Genomic DNA, 17,425 nt, shown 5'->3' with positions numbered 1-17,425 from the left:
TTACAAGTTAGGAACTAAACGGGGGAGAGACACACCCCTAGAATCATCATTAACAATCTGACCAACCTCAGAAGGTGGGGACTCATAGTAGACTAAAGAATGACTCCCTTTACTTCCCATCGATGTAAGTTTATCCGCGCACCTATTTGTTTCACGATATATATTGATGATCTTCACCTCCCAATTACTTTGGAGTAACATGTGGATACTCTTCATTATTGTCCAACCCATAACACTTCCATCACTTCTTCCTTGAAGATTGTGAGCTATAACTTGTGAATCAGTCCTAAGTTCAAGTTTAGTTTTTTGGTCCTTGATATTTTATTTTAGTCTTTGCAAAATATGATCCGTTAAAATTAGTTCTTGTAATATTTATTTGACAAAATGTATCCATAGGTCCTTTAAGTTTTATGTATGTATGAGATAGATTGTTTAAGTTTTTTAAGTATCAGATATATCCTTTAAGTTTTAAGTTTGTATCAAATAGGTTCTTAGCAGATAATGATAATTTTTATGTAAATAGTATAAATAAAAAAGTCAAATTTAAAAGTTATAATATTAAATGTACTATTTTCAAGATATTTTAAAAATAATTAAAAATCTTTAAGTATGTGCACTTGTTAGCATTTCATAAATGATTTATCGTACTTTTCTCTTTGATTCGGTCCTATTATAATTTTTATTTTTTTAGATTTATTAAATAAGTGATATATATTATAAACTAGATTACGGGTCCGTTTGGATTGACTTATTTTTGAGCTTATGCAAAACAGCTTATGCAAATAAATAATTTTTATGTATTATTATAAATTTTTCAAGGTAATTTATGACAAAACAACTTATAAAGATACAATGGGCCCGTTTGGATTTAGCTTATTTTTAAGCTTATGAAAATAGCTTATGTAAATAAATAAACTTTTTGTGTTAATTCATAAGTTTTCACCGATAAAAATTATAGGCTTAAATATCACATTCGTCTTTGAATGTACTCGTTTATTTGATTTTATTCCATGTATCGTTTTTTTTAAAAAAACATCTCCGAATGTGCAAATCTTGTTGATTTTCGTCCCTGATGTTAAAAAATGACCGCGTTTGTAGCTAAAAAATGACAAGATTTGCACATTAAGGTGTTTTAATTTTTTTTAAAAAAAATACAGGGACGAAAATCAAAAAACACATACATTCATACATAGATGAATGTGATATTTAAGCCAAATTTATATCTTTATAAGTTGTTTTTACCTAAATTATCTTAAAAAACTTATAATATAAACTATTCAATGAAATTAAATAAAAATTTAGACCTAAAAAAAATATAAAAATAAAAATTAGGCAAAATTACACTACAGGTCATTTATTTTAGTTTTTTGTAACACTTTGGTCCTTTATCTTTTTTTTTTTTGTAACAATTTGGTCCTTTGTCTTTTTTTTTTGTAACACTTTGGTCTTTATCTTATTTATTTATAAAAAATAAAAGACCAAAGTGTTACAAATAAAAAAAGATAAAAGACCAAACTGTTACAAAAAAGGATTAAAATGTTACAAATAAAAAAAATAAAAGACTAAAGTGTTACAAATAAAAGACCGAAGTGTTAAAAAAAAATCAAAATATTACAAAAAAAAATAAGATAAATGTGTAATTTTGCCTAAAAATTATTAACAACAAACATGTTTTCTTGAAAAAAAAACGTTTTTAAAGTAGTATGATACGTCACACCAACCTTAAATTCAGCAATGAAGATCAACAGCAACAGAGACAAATGTGGTAACAGAGGATAGATTTGGAAACAAATTACGACAACAAAAACAAAACAAAACAAAACAATTGGATCATTCACATCATCATCATTATCATCTTAAAATACAAACTTCATCATTTAATTTAATCCCAATATAATTATCTTTTTCAAAATCCTTGAAATCCAAATCCGAAAATTTTGCCATTTCTACAAATAATCACACCATTATCTGCAATTTCTTCTCAATTTTAGAAACACCCACATATGAATACAATACATGATTATTATGGTAACAATGATGCGTTGTTACAATGTCGCATTCAACACCATCATCAATGATGTTTTAACCTCTGATCATAGTTGTTTTGTTCTTTTCTCTATACACCCACCATCTTTTCTCAAGTTTGGTGGCATTGTTTCATAACAATACAAGAAAAAGTTTTGTTTTTGTGCTGAATTCTACTCATAAGAGGTGATGGGTCGTTGCCCTTGTTTTGGGTCTAGAAAGAAAGGGAAAGGGAAGAACCTTAATGATCAAGAAGAAGAAAAAAACAACCTTAAATCTGTTGAAACTCCCTCTTCTAGAAGATCTGTAGGTACATTTTTCACATCATGTTTAATTATTGTTTCTCTGTTTTTTCAATGATTAGACCATTAATTGTTTCAATTTATAAGGTTTATTTTTCTAACATTATTTTTTAATTTCATTTTGGTGGGGTTGGGTTTAAGGTTTTTTCTTTTTGTTTTTTTAAATTTCATTTCTCCATCATATATTTGTCTCTTAAGATTTTAAACAAATTGGCTGGTGAGTTTGATTTGTCTCTTAAGATTTTAAACAAATTGGCTGGTGAGTTTGAGTTATTGGACAAACAACTTTTACACTTATTCTTGTGTTTATAGTTCTTAAAAGGTAGAAAAAGTCTTGGTTGGTTTTTTTATAGGCAAGTGTTAGTTGTTAGTATATTGTCAGAGGGGAGGGAGAAATGTTAGTTGCCAGGGATTAAACCCTCGACTTCCTTCTGAAACTCCTCCAATGTACCAACCTTTTACCACTGGGCTACACATACGAGGACAAATCTCGGTTGTTTTTTTATGGTATTAACCCTCTGGTTCCCCAGGGGAAAGGAGCCCTGTTAATCCAGAGTTCGGCCGCATGGTAAGTAAAACTAGGCCAAGAAATTGTTCTCCCAGGAATCAAACTCGGGTTCTCCCGAACGATCCACCTTTTGGTGAAGCTCATTAACCACTTGAGCCCAATGACTTGGTTTAGTCTCGGTTGTTTTTATCTTAGGGTAATTTTTTATAGTGAAATTATCATTTGACATCAGAATTCTGATGTCGAATACAATGTTATTTGGTTTTTGTGTGTACTTTTGAGACGTGTGTAAATTGTATATAAGATAAAAACTAAGAAAGACAGAGAGAAGCACATACAGACAATGTACACTGTCAAATATTTTGATGTTCAAATAACACAATTATTTTCTGTCCGACAAAGCATGCCTCTTGCAAGAGGATATAAGTAAATAGGCTTCCTCTTGGGCTACCATGCTCTTTTGACTCTCACTTCAAGGAAGCATTACCACTTAAAAATCATGTATTTTTCTATTTTAGTTTTTTAAAAAATGGCTCCTTGTGAATTTTTAAACTTTTCAATGATTGAGCACATATTTGCTTCTCCTCATTAACAAAAGCTCCTCTCACAGCACCACTACTTTTATGCCTTTTATCAATTATGAAGAAAATTTTGTCATTTGAATTATTGTTTGTTTGCTTCTCTTGGAAACTCACTAGTTGCTTCAACTCTAAATTTCCTCTACCGAGTTCATCATTGCTTTACTCCTTTTTTGTTTTGTTTTCACCACCAGTATCCGGCCCACCGGAATTATAAATTCATCTTTCATTCTTATAACACATGCTATGATTTATCTTTGCATTGAAGAGGAAGCAGCATTTTTATACTTTTTTGCAGTACTTTAGACTTAGAAGTGTGTGTAATTTTTATGCTCATAGTAGATTCAACAACACTATCCTTTTGATGTAGTAGTTTAAAGGAGTATGTTTTATCCTCTTCTTTATTTAGTCCTTTTCTTTTTTAATGAAATCTTTTAACTGAACCTTTTAGAATCCTGTCTTACGGTTATGTTAATTATATTATCACAAGCTTGATTAAATGTGACATAATATGGTTTGTTACAGAACAGAAACCAGAGTTGCTTAAAGAAAACACAGAACAGAAACCAGAAGCCATACCGACGGTGAATACCGACAATTCTGATAAGGCTCGGACATTTACCTTCAGAGAGCTCGCGACAGCAACAAAAAATTTTAGGGATGAAACCTGTATTGGTCAAGGTGGATTTGGAACTGTTTACAAAGGAAAGATAGATGGCATTAGTCAGGTATCATTCTAAAGATGAATGATTTTTTTCTTTGTACTTGTTTCTTATTTACGTATACTCATAAATCCGCTATATGATGTAACTATTTTATCAGGTTGTAGCTGTTAAAAGACTTGATACAACCGGTGTCCAAGGAGAGAAAGAATTTCTAGTGGAGGTTCTCATGCTTTCTCTTCTACACCATCCTAACCTTGTTAGTATGATTGGTTACTGCGCCGAAGGAGATCAACGACTTCTCGTATATGAATACATGCCAATGGGATCTTTAGAATCTCATCTCCATGGTAAAATAATGCACCATTTAGCTTTTTTTACATCAAAGTTACTGATTACTAGTCACGTCATCTATCTACGCTGCCTCAATCCCCTCGCAAAAAAATGAAAGGGAATTTATCTAAAGGCTCAATTTATCTTTCCACTTATTATATTGTAGTAGTTACGATTTTGTTGTGGTCATTTGCAGATCTTTCACCGGATAAAGAACCGCTAGATTGGAATAAGAGAATGTTGATAGCGGCTGGGGCAGCAAGAGGAATAAATTATCTGCACCATGAAGCAAAGCCTACTGTTATATACAGAGATGTGAAAACATCTAATATACTATTGGATGAAGGATTCCATCCAAAGCTTTCTGATTTCGGGCTTGCGAAATTCGGTCCGACTGGAGACCAATCATATGTTGCTACTAGAGTAATGGGAACACATGGTTATTGTGCACCTGAGTATGCAACTACTGGAAAATTAACAATGAGATCTGATATATATAGTTTTGGAGTTGTGTTATTGGAGCTAATTACCGGACGTAGAGCTTATGACGATACTCTTGAGCATGACAAGCATCTTGTTGATTGGGTAATTACATATATGTTTATAATTTTTTCGCCATGTTTAATACCAAACACATTCTTTTTTGACGGCAATACCAAACACATTCTTAAAAATCGAGGAATATGCTGAAAATATCGTTTCTTGAATTTTTTTGGAAAAGACATCGTTTCTTGAATTGCTTGCTTTAATCGGTTAAAAGAATACCTTATTTACAAAAATCATTTGCTGTTTTCATTATCTATTTTCACTTTTAATTACAAAACTTTCCCTCGGGTTCATCATGTTTCCTGTTTTCAAATATTTGTTCATAAAACGGTGAAAACAACATTTTTATTTTCAATGTTTTTTTGTACACATCGTTGAAAATGGGAAAAAAAGAGTAACAATAATAAGGGGTTGTTTTGTAATTAAAAGTGAACTAACATACTTCACAATATTACATCATCTTTCAACTTAATCTATGAATAAACATATCATTCACGAGATATCGCAGCTTATAAATAATATGCTATGGTTAACAAAGCTCGATTTCCTACTTCCTATAGGCACGCCCAATGTTCAGAGACAGAAGGAGTTATCCAAAATTAGTAGATCATCGTTTGCAAGGTCACTACCCTATATCTGGTCTAAGGATGGCCGTTGAAATGGCAAGCATGTGTCTTCGAGAAGAGCCACGTTATCGGCCTGATGCAGGCGATATAGTACTAGCCCTAGATTACTTGTCATCCAAGCAATATGTTCCAAAAGGATCTGGAGCAGTTAGCCCGGGATCAATGGATATCGACGACTCCCCAAAAGAAGCATCTATGATTTTGCCTAAAGACTTGCTAAGAGAGCAAGCTGTCGCAGAGGCTAAACAGTGGGGTGAGACATGGAGAGAAAAGAGAAGACAAAGTGGCCAAACTAGTCCTGAGGGATTAAGAGGGTAATTTTTTTTCTTTCTATTCTCTTGTAGATTCAACATAGAAATGCAGGAGGAAGAAAAATGAAGTTCTTTGATGCAGATTAGAAAGTGGCTTGTGTCAACAAAGGTATAATTGTAGCTAAATAAACTAGGTTGGTGGCCAGCAATTCTTTTAGAAGTGTTGTTTAGGCACTTGTGAACATGAGGTTTTTTAGTATTTATGGGTTGGTGCATTAAGATATGCTTTTTTATCAATATTTTCTATGTTCCAACATACTTAGAAAACACTTTTTCCTTTTTCTTTTTATTTCATTTTTAACATAAAATAGATAGCAAATTGATGACATTGCATTGCTGAATTTTACTCTTGTGTTAATATGAGACATTTAATCTCAAGTTTGAAGTTTCCAGTTGAAGTTCTTTTCAATTATAGAGACCATAGTGGCTAGTGGGTGTTTACAAAAATATGGAGGCTGAAGGAATTGATACCATTGTTGCTTTCAACATTTTAGTGATATGTACAAAAATGTTCAAATAGAGGGTTAAATATATTTTTAGCTGTAAATTATTACTGTTCAATTGTAGTCTTACAAATGAAAATTTTATTCATTATTCCTTTTGGTAGTGCTATAAATACACAATTTTTCTATTCATTATTCCCCTCACACAGTCCCTTATGAGTTAATTTTAGTTGGCAGAGACGTCACATTATATACGTAGAAGCGAGAGTTTGGATCTCAATCAATTTAGTTACTCACCTTAAAGGTGAGATTTTATCCGCTACACTAGTTTTAAAAAAAAAATGAATCTCACATATTCAATGACTATTGTGTGTTTCTAATAACAAACACATTAAATTTTAAAATTTTGGTGATCTTTTTCCTGCATCATTCCAATTTCTCATTGACAAGTGGATACAAATTATGTTGGGCCGTGAGAGGAGAGTCTCACTAGATTAGATCGGCACATTGGACATTGAGCAATCTTACAAGTGACTCTAACACCACATCTTCACCCAAAACCTTAAGGCATTCGGTTTATGGGTCATCTCACTTATAAAGTACTCAATCTCAACTCTTCTAATGTGAGACTTCACTCACATTTGATAGTTCTCAACAAAGTATGCCACTTAGTGGAGCCATGCCATCTATATTATAAAATGATGAGTTTCCTTTGTTGGAATTTTTTTCCTCCCATTCATTGTTTGGTAAGAGAAAGAGCTCTACAAATTTGTATCAGGAAAGGTGTCTTTTAGCTTAACCACAAGTTTATGGTATTGTTTCACAAATTGGCTTTGCTTCTTTTGGGGACATGTTTTTATTCGCACTTCAACTTCAAGCTTATTTTTAGACACATGTTTATTTGTGTACTTCAAGCATATTTTTAGATACAGCTAAAAATATAACTTCTTTTAACTAGTAAAAATAATTTGACAATAAAAAATTAAATGTCCATCTTAAATCTTTGACACAAATTTGCATTCTAAAATGAAGAGAGTAAAGTAGAGTTGCCGGGTGAATGTCCATCTCAAATCTTTGACACAGATTCGCATGAGATTATGTTTGTCTTTTCTTTATTGCATCTCATTCTCGGTTTTATAAATTCGTTATTATTTCAAGTTTTGTTAATATTAAATTATGGGAAATGCTAACAAGTTTTGTGAGACACTTGAGAGAGTAAAAAATTAAATCATCTAGAAAAACACCTTGAATGTTTAAAAATTGTTCTTTTCAAGAGAAAAGTTCCTATTTAATAATCATAATAATAATACCTTGGCATTAATGTATTGTTTACATCCATATATAACGGGCAAATGAAGTTGCACTTGCACCAATAAATTCAAGAGAACTCAAGGTAGGGATCAACACTGCTTCTGCTTTCATCTATTAAAGCCCAGCTTAACATTTCAGTGCAGAACTGATCATCTGGCTTCAGCCACAACGCCTGATTTTAATGAACAATATGATTAGTAAAAACTCAAAGGCATGTGAGCAAAAGCATACAAATAATCGTAACATGGACATTCCTTTGATAAAGCGTCGAATTTTATTTAAGAAAATTCCTGCGTAGTTCAACATGATATAATCTTAAAGATAACACCTATCTTTAGAAGCTACCAACATAGACACTCCATTCAACGACTACCAATGTTCAAGAGTTTTCTTCTAATTGAAACGGAACGGTATGCGTGCGTGTGTGCGCCCTTTAGTGGATCAAGATCATGATGCACTCTAGTAGATTTAATTCAAAATGCATCATATCTTTATCAACTTAAATTTAAGGGTATACACCCTAGCTTCAGACATCATCTCACTCTATGATTGACATAACTCAATATACTTCCGATACTATTGTTGCACATAATGGTTATCATATTCAACAAACCATACTGGGGCCAAAAAATAGACAGTTAAACTGGAGAAAGTTATATACCCCAAAATAATATAAATCAAGGTAGAGAATAAGCTTAATCGTAGAAAAGAAAACTGAAGCATGTCATAGATAGATTTATTGTCATGGGTACAGGCAATGTAAGATAGTTGTCACTCACTTTGTGATAATATGTAATTGCTGTACTGAAATCATCCTGCATGAATTACATACAACAACAAAACATAAGCCTCAGTCCAAAATTAATCATTATAACTGCAGACTTAATAGTTTTATTCATACATCCAATTATAATATAAAAAAAAAAAAATCCACATTGTAACATCAATTCCTAAAATCTTATTACACTGATAAAACAGTAAAATATGATTAAACATCTTTGTAAAATTAATTTACACCGTCAGAAGATATAAATTAAAATATAATTTGAAATTTATAGGTATTACTGTAATGTTAATGAAGATACAAACAAATGTGAAGTTGTCCAAAAACTTTTCAAGCAAGAATAGATGTGCAGAATGTGGATGACGTGTCACAAAGAGCCAGTATCTTGCCAAGGAAGGAAATGTGGTTGGTTTAGCCATATAGATCATTTAACATTAAGTAGCATATTGTATTCCTTTTCACATGTGCTATTCTCTACCTGAGTTAACTTATTTTCATAACTATGTTCAATAATGAATACATTCACATCTGTTTCCATGGTTATGCTTGGGAAATTCATGAACAAATGATTTCTATTGGTCATATAAGGGAAAATTTATTTGGAAAAAAAAAATCAGATTTATACTCAAATATGGGAAATGGTTATCCCATCCACTATTCCTCTCGGAAATTGCAAAAGACCAGTAAAAGTCAAGAGTAATCATTCCCGTGCCAACAGAACTTGTTAGATAAAAATCAACAGTCTATTCAACTGAATAAAATGATGAAACAACATTTCAAAACATACAGAAAATCTACATTTTGCTTTAAAATAACATATAGAATACGACAAGCTGGAAGATCATTTTAAATACCTGTAAGTGGTAAGTATATGCAAGACCAGCATAAGTGCTCACACTTGTTGATAATGCCATTGCTTTCTCATAATACGAAATTGCTTCTCGGTACATCCTGAGATGGTTCATTTAGATAATCAGGATTGAGAAATCATGAATTACATGTTGACACTAATATTATTTAGATTAAACTTTTTGCCAAAACTATCAATTATATCAGCATCGTGAAAAAATGTTTTCAATTTACATTCGAACTCTAAAACTAGCAGTTGAGGATATGCAGAAACATGCAAATTTAGCAAAAATACTTTATAATCAAAGCGCCTACAAAATACAACAATGCCATAATCTTCTATAATATATGTCCTATTTTTATTCAAAACATTGACCTATAGATCTTTCTTGATATTTTCTTGTAAAGATTTTCTTTGGTTTTCCTCTTCTCTAGAAATAGGGCTACCCTCCATCATATTTACTCTCTTAAACGTCGCCCAATCATACATATCCTTGATAGCCCAAATAGAAAATCAAACCCCTTTCTTGTCTACGGCTTTCCACAAAACATCTCTTGGCATCTTATCTTATGCCTTTTTCAAATCAAAAAGATCAGGTTGCAAGTTTTTTTATCCCTCTGATATTGCTCCATCACTTGTCGTAGCAAGTAAATTGCTTCCATGGTCAACCTCTTAAGCATAAAACCAAATTGATTGATTGTAATTTTGTTTCTTTTCTTAGTCTATGTTCAATCAAAAAAATTGTGCATAAATCAAGTCAGCTAGAAAATCGTGTTTCAACATGTAAAAAAATACCTATCTGTATTCTAAAAGTTCTATCGCTGAGAACAAGAAAATTTCAAGTCAGATGAGCACCGAGACATATATCAACTTACTCCAACTTTCTGCATGCATGAGCAATATTGACTACAGTTGGCTCCCACATTTCACTTAAAGTGGTAGGGATGAGGGCTAAAGTTTTCTCAAACCACCACACTGCTTTCTTATACCTGCATCAGAAGTCACAATTGTGCAAGTTGAAATCACTCAAATATTTTAAGCAGCAAGCATACTTGGCTGACAAAATAAAGAAAACAGACTTTAACTGTTGCAGATAAAGAGAGCACAATATATTTAGATTTCTTGCAAATCAACACTAGATATGTTCCTATTTTGAATAAAACTGGGCCAGGGCATATATATCAGTTTCTTCGGATACAAGCATATGTTTCTATTTTATAGGGTCATTTAAATTGCATAGAAAGGAGAATTCTGCAACATGAACATTAGATTAAGTTATTATAGAATAATAGTTGAGTTCATTGTAATTTCAGTCACTTTGCAAATTGTAATAGCTAGTTTCTGATTTTGGTTCCCAAATAATATCTTGCACAAGTTTACCTTCCAATTTTTTAAATCTATTCAAAATATTTACAAATCGAATCGATTAATTTTTTAAAACTTTTCGCTACTCAAAGCTCGTCAATCAAAATATTAAATTTCATTAAAAAATCCCAAATTTGACCCTAATCAAATCTAAATCTCACATCTTAAAAAATTCTCTAAATTATATCAAAATATGATAGAGACCCGGTATGAGGGATAACGGAAAAAGGGTCATTATGTTATTTATGTAATAAAGAGGGTGGTAAGAATATGTGGTAAATAATGAGTGAGGTAGGGTGCTTAGTTGGCATGTTTGTTATGCCTTAGTAGTATAATTAGTGAGGTGAGTGAATTGTAGTGGGCATGGAAGATTATAGTTTGAGCCATTATGGTTAGGAAAAGAAAGAGTATTCTCTTTCTTTGAGGAGCTTAGCTCTAGGGTAGATTGGGATCACTTCCTTTCTACAATTTATGGTTTATTTTGCTATTGTAAGAGTTTTTGCTCAATTACCGACCAATAAACACATTATTCAATAAATCCACATTTTCGAGCCCCGTCAAAATATCTCAGAATTTCTAACTTATAAAAATTTAAAAATAATTATTTTATATCTTAAAGCAATCATAAAGCCCCAAATATTGCAATAGAAAATGAGGATTTGAAGAAAATTGAAAATAGGACTATATTTTCCTTAATTTTAAAATGGAGGAACTTGATTGACTCAACAAAAACTTGAGGGATCTTACATAGTTCAAACTTGAGATACTAAAAATGTAATTAAGCCTAATAAATTATATCAGGAAGATATCCTTACTCTTTCATATGATAGGCAACAACTCCTAGTTCATTATACACAAGTGGATCCGATGAGCAAATTGACTTTGCCTGCATGAAAAACTGAGGAAAAATATAACAAAATTAATAGTGGTATGGGTCTGAATAACACATTACTATTCACATATTCATAGGAGAGGACTGATTGACCTGGTAACAAGTCAATGCTACGTTTTATTAGGTGAAGAGAGATCAAAACATCCCAATAATATAAAGCCACTATACCGAACACTAACAAAACTGCTAAATGGACTTAATTATAGCATATATATATATATATATATATATATATATATATATATAGTAGAAATAGGATATATAGTAGACCTTGTTTGAACTCTTCTTATAGAACATACAAGAATATATTGGTAAATTGGTAATAGTAAGACACTAAAACTTGACAACCCCCACCACCCCCAAAAGCTCCCCAATTGATCAAAGAATATACCCAATTTGTAATGTATATACCTGTTCAGCAAGCTTATAGCTGTGGGTCCGCATGCATTCCATTCCAATATAAAGAGCTGGTAAATGGCACCTGGAATAAGAGAACATCAAGATTTAACCTGTAAAAGAACAATTTATAGATAATAAGAAGATTTCATACAGTTTTAATATTTTGTTTATTAACCACAAATGTAGTAAATCTTCTGAAAAAATAATAGATAGAAATTCAAAAACAGTGGAAAATGTCTCGGAGACATAAGAAAAATAAAACGAACAAAAAGCGGTTGGTTGAAGTGCTTCACTGCTAGGGTTTTCAATAAATAAATTCATGTTGTTTTGGGTCATTAGACAAAAATCAGAAAGGAACAGCAGAGTTATGCTTTTGATCTTTCACTAAGCATACATTTCCCCTGCAAAAGCCATGATAATAGGTTTTTTTTTTCTTTTCATTTCTGTGGTATGTTTCTTTTTGCAAGAACCCAAAACAATTCGCACAAAAACATGTATTAAATTAAGTGTCTTGCTAACTAGTGCACCCGGTGCACCAGTTAAGGAACTAAAAAGAGAAATAAAAGAAAAGATTTGCATTGAAGAAACCAAAATTTGGACTTTTAAGGAAACACTATACAACTTTCAAGAAACTTTTTCTAAATTTGAACTCTTAACTAGTGCCCAGCCCCTGGAGCACTAGTTAGCATTTGTCTTAAATTAAATATCTCAGGGACCGTTGTTTAAATTCTACATTAGTACAGAAGAAAGTGATAGGACTTGAGCCCATGAGGAGAGTCCAACACAAAAGGCTGCTCCATTAGGTGATAGAGTCTCATGGCTAAAGTACCACAGAGTACTTTTATCTACTCAATGTGGGACTCCTAACATAAAGTTACTTAATTTAATTATATTTGGCGGTGGAAGAAAGATCTACTTAGAAAAATCAATACCCTGGAAATAATCGAGCTGCGGTGCGGTAAGCTGACATAGCCTGATCACCCTCTTCTTGAGCTGCAAAGGCATTCCCAAAGCCTATCCATGCAGGAGGGAATGTTCGATCTAAACTTGTTGCTTTGCTGTACGGTACAAAATGAAATGGAAAAATAAGTTGTGAAAATAATAACAACAATAATAATAATAAGCTTTCGATGTTTTGATATCGCTCTTATCACATCATGGTCAGGAGTTATGTTTACCTGAAATAACGGTGGGATTGGTCGTATTTCTTGATACAATAGTAGTAGCACCCAACAGCAAACCATGATAAAGCCCTAAACAACATCAATAAGATTTCATTGTTATATGAAGCAAACTAGCAAAGGCATAGAAGGGAACTATACATGCTAAGCAAAAGTCTAAAAAAGAACTGATCATCATATGTACAAAATCTTTAGAAGCCAATCAACAATGTGGATAAGAGTTTACTTTTGAGGATAATCCTTCACCAAATTGCATGCCATAAGGTAGAGTTCATTTGAATTCCCAAGCTCCGTAGCAGCTGCCAGATGTACTAATGTGCTCTTGAAATGGAAAGGTTCCTTCTCAAGCAAACTGTAATATCAGTGCTAAGTTCAGTTGTTAAAAAAAAAAAAAAAACAGAGAAATGAATGGACACAATGAATGATTTAAAAGCTATATCTTTATCTGACTCTCACTTCAGACTCCAGATCAGATCCTCAACTTACACAGATGTTAACTCAAAACATTTCTGATATTCACCACACTGATGATAGTATTCAGCTTTGCAGGCCAATAGATCGTTGTTGGTTTTCAGTGTGCGGAATAAAGAAGGATTGAACTGGTCAGTTTTACAGCCTTCATTCTCAAGATCTCTAAACTTAGCTTCTACAACAATTTCTTTGTCATACTGGGAAAAAAAAAAAGAAATAACATTTCATTTCTTAAGTAGAAAGAATTTGAATATAAGCAATTCCCATTAGGCACCTGATATTTACCTTCTTAACCAAACAAGAATAAAATGATGAAAGCCATCCATCCTCACTTCCAAATTGCAATGATGAGATCAAATTTGCTTCTGGTATTCAACATAAAGGGAAGAGAGAGTGAGAGATATATAATAGGATCAACTTTGAAGTAGACAATATACATAGACTGTTTTTAAAAACATATAAACTGAAATCAAAGTCTCCAAGGGATAAGTGAATACTTTTACCTTCATCACATGTAAGCATATGATTTTCAATCAGGCATTCCAAAGCCTAACATAATTAGCAAACATCAAGGAAGAAAAATAACTAGGGTCAGTTGGGAAAAATATAAGCATGTATCTATGCTACAAAAGATACATTCCAGAATGGCCAAAAAAAAAACAAAAGAGCATTCTAAAATTCATTAGAGGCTACTGGAAACGTTGGATCAATTAACTACTTAAGAAAAACTGTAATAAGAAAAAATTATTAGATATATATAGTCTTGAGGACAGGACTGTTTTTGAGGGAGGGTATGATGATAGGATGCAATCTGCAACAAATCTTAATGAGGAGGAGGTCCTAGTGGGCTTAAATGATCGAAGGCCCAGAATATGGAAGGTGTATGAGAGAAAGAAGAGAGAGAACAGGGTAACGTGTTAGGGGACAGCTGGCTAGCTAGCTAGCGGGCATGAGGATTGGTGCATTCAGGTTAGGATAATTCTGTTTGACCCCCATTGTGGTAGGTAGAAGAGAGAATTGTATTCTCTCAACTCAACTGACGAGCCTTAGCTCTGGTGGTTGTATTCCGTTTTCCTCATCAATTTCCACTATAAACAATAATATTCCATTCATCATCCATCAATCTTATAACATGTATTGCACTAGAGTAGTGCCTAAAGGATCCCCCATAAAGATCTACCGGGTTAGGAAACCAAGGAGGGGAAAGCAAAGTGTTTGTTACTTTAAATGCTGTTGAACCACACACAATAACTTGCACGCAAATATCCAAACAGTGGGCTAGTCTCACAAGATCGATAACTTGATAGTATTAATGCACCTATAAAAGATAGTAATGAAAATATCAATGTGTACCTCATAGCATAAGGGATCCGCTTTTATAGCCGCTTTGTACCTTTAACAAAAGCAGATACAATGATTATGAGCCTTTATCAAATCAAATTAGCACACATCATACCTATTTAACTCTTCATACAAGTAGCAAGCAATTATACTGGCATAAGTTTTGTAAAACTGTTTGGAAGAATTATGAAAATCGGTTATAACACACAAAAAAAATTTAACTTTATTTTATCTTTTGTTACATAAATAGATTATGTATGCTTATACATAAGCGCTTATCATGATATAAGTTTCAAATAATCTACTTATCCAAACAGGGTGTTATATGTAAGGTATACAATAAGAGGGAGATAATATCCGGAATATACTCACCACAATCGAGCTTGAGAACGGTTTTCTAGAGCTTCGTACGCTTTTCCTCTCAAGAAACATATTGCAGAAGATATCTGTTATAGCATTACAAAATGGATTCAAACAAGACACTAAACATAGATATCCTATATAAGTGTAAATTTGGTTTCAATTCTAGAGCAGCCAAAATTGATTTTTACATGTTTGGTTTCTCTAGAGTAAAATTCATTTTGGCTCCCGAATTTTTTTTGTTTTATTTTGGCTCCAGAATTGATTCTACTTGAAGCTAGAAATCGTAACTTATCATTCTAAAATTGATTTTCACACTCAAATTTATTGTTCAACTCTAACACCAATGTATTTATATATAAATATAAATCCCTTTACCTTCAACTCAATTAATGTCAAAATCAATTTTACCTAATCAATTTTTCTCACCGCAGAACCAAACATACACTATAAGTATATATATAATATGTTAACAAAATCAAAATTGAAAAACGCTCACATTGATTTCTCGATCTTGACTATCTTTATCCAAGTAAATAACATTAGAATCCTTAGTATGAGAAACATTTCCATTATCATCAACTTTAGCTTCCTCACCGAGCATCGACAGACATTGATTCCACTCCTTCAATTCCTCGAGACACTTAGCAGCGAGATAACGGAAACGGAGATCACGGAGGACGATTTTGGAGGCATTGAGGAGATGAAAAGCGCGGCGGTAGTGACGGCCGAGGAATAGAGCCTGTGCTTGCATGTAAATGTCGGCGGGATCATTGGTAAAGGCGGAAACCTTATCGGCGAAGAAGATTGCGGAGGAGTAGAGATGTTTACTGACGCAATCTCTAACTACTCCTCGAAGCTTCTCGATCTCTTCTTCCCTCATTTGAATCTGGTTATTTGAAAAGTGATTATTGGTTGTTTGGTTTGTTGTGATTGAATTAGTGAGTGTTTGGATGAATTCAATTTTGAGTTGTGGGTGATATATAGCGTGAAATTGAAAGAGGGGCGGGAGGGTTACTTAAAATCTCTATTTTGAATTGCAACAAGAAGTCCGTTGTAGGTAGGACTGTACTGTAGGAGTGTAGGAGGAACCGAGGAAGAGGATCCAATGAGGTTTTAGCGAGAACTGCACATTGCAGTTCAATCATTTTCGGTCATTGGATAAATTTAAGCATCACTATTATGCCACGTGGAAATCCTTATGTTTATTGGAGAAAACTAATTTGGATTTTCAAAAGTGAAAAAAATGCATAGTTATGATAGTAAGTTGTAACAACCACGTGATTTGTTATGATATACTTATAATTTTATCTTTAGTTTATTAATTAACGCTTAATATTACTATTTATTTTACACTCTAAAGTGAATCACTCGATTTAAAGGAGTTGAATTTTATAAAAACGCATTAGGGTGAAATCGTTTCCGCCCAACTCACTAAGTCAGCTCGCCGCCATTGTAGTTGAACCAATACAACAAGTTCTGTCAGCTCACTCTCCATTTATGCTCGGAATCTGTATGTTCAAAAGATATCAGACTTCACAGCATCATCGAGTCACAACTCGTTCTTAACTCGGGAATAATTTTGTCAGAAGCCGATTTTCGTATGAATCATATTGTCATTCCTACACTCGGCAAGATCATCAAGAATGCTTCTTGGCTTCCCGATTAGACGGTGTTGGACGGAGGCGACAAGCTTGGTGACAATTCAATGCAGTGTTTTGATTTTTTAGGTTAACCTGATGCGATGCATTTTTCTGTTTTTCTCATTCTAATAAAGTCAGATGGAACATGCATGCCACATGGCAAGATATTGATGCTTGGATTTATCTAATAACCGAAAATGATTGAATTGAAGCGTGTAGTTCGCGCTACAATGTCATGGGATATATTTTCAAGTGTAGGACATTCTGCTTTCACCCGAAAGATCTTCATTTTGCTGAATTGTCAAATGTAAGGCTTTGTTTGGATAAAAAAAGCGAGAGGAAAGAAATTACGTAATAGAAAAGTTGGTAAAAATTGAGATGATTTTTGAGGTGTTTGATATAAATGAAGGTGGAAGAAAATAAACTAATAGATTTATTTATTTATTTATTGACTAAAAATAAGATGTTCATTCATTCCAATAATTGATAGAATA

General features: G+C 32.7%; 2 protein-coding genes across 4 annotated transcripts; one reads left to right on the top strand and one right to left on the bottom strand.

Moving 5' to 3' along the window:
* The first annotated feature begins 1,721 nt into the window (after window positions 1–1,721).
* Window positions 1,722–6,452, top strand: LOC123888128 (serine/threonine-protein kinase PBS1-like). Of its 3 annotated transcripts, none has more exons than XM_045937088.1 (5): window positions 1,722–2,335; window positions 3,939–4,141; window positions 4,236–4,425; window positions 4,605–4,993; window positions 5,515–6,452. In XM_045937088.1, exons 1-5 carry the CDS (start codon window positions 2,215–2,217, stop codon window positions 5,896–5,898), a joined length of 1,287 nt encoding a protein of 428 aa, XP_045793044.1. In that variant the 5' UTR covers window positions 1,722–2,214; the 3' UTR covers window positions 5,899–6,452. The 3 variants fall into 3 exon arrangements, with proteins under 3 accessions (XP_045793044.1, XP_045793045.1, XP_045793046.1); XM_045937089.1 differs by lacking the exon at window positions 1,722–2,335 and adding an exon at window positions 2,473–2,544; XM_045937090.1 differs by lacking the exon at window positions 1,722–2,335 and adding an exon at window positions 2,568–2,586.
* Window positions 6,453–7,562: 1,110 nt separating this feature from the next.
* On the bottom strand, window positions 7,563–16,412 carry LOC123888127 (anaphase-promoting complex subunit 6). The gene is made up of 15 exons (XM_045937087.1): window positions 15,788–16,412; window positions 15,301–15,374; window positions 14,941–14,980; window positions 14,091–14,136; window positions 13,873–13,952; window positions 13,603–13,784; window positions 13,343–13,468; window positions 13,114–13,188; window positions 12,868–12,993; window positions 11,948–12,017; window positions 11,460–11,542; window positions 10,155–10,268; window positions 9,284–9,380; window positions 8,425–8,460; window positions 7,563–7,817 (listed from the first exon to the last, which is right to left on the bottom strand). Exons 1-15 carry the CDS (start codon window positions 16,169–16,171, stop codon window positions 7,713–7,715), a joined length of 1,638 nt encoding a protein of 545 aa, XP_045793043.1. The 5' UTR covers window positions 16,172–16,412; the 3' UTR covers window positions 7,563–7,712.
* Window positions 16,413–17,425: the final 1,013 nt, after the last annotated feature.

This window comes from Trifolium pratense, linkage group LG6 (assembly GCF_020283565.1).
Source record: "Trifolium pratense cultivar HEN17-A07 linkage group LG6, ARS_RC_1.1, whole genome shotgun sequence".
Taxonomy (NCBI): Eukaryota; Viridiplantae; Streptophyta; class Magnoliopsida; order Fabales; family Fabaceae; genus Trifolium; species Trifolium pratense.
The sequence above is the reverse complement of the archived record's forward strand: the minus strand, read 5'-3'. Positions and strand labels throughout refer to the sequence as shown.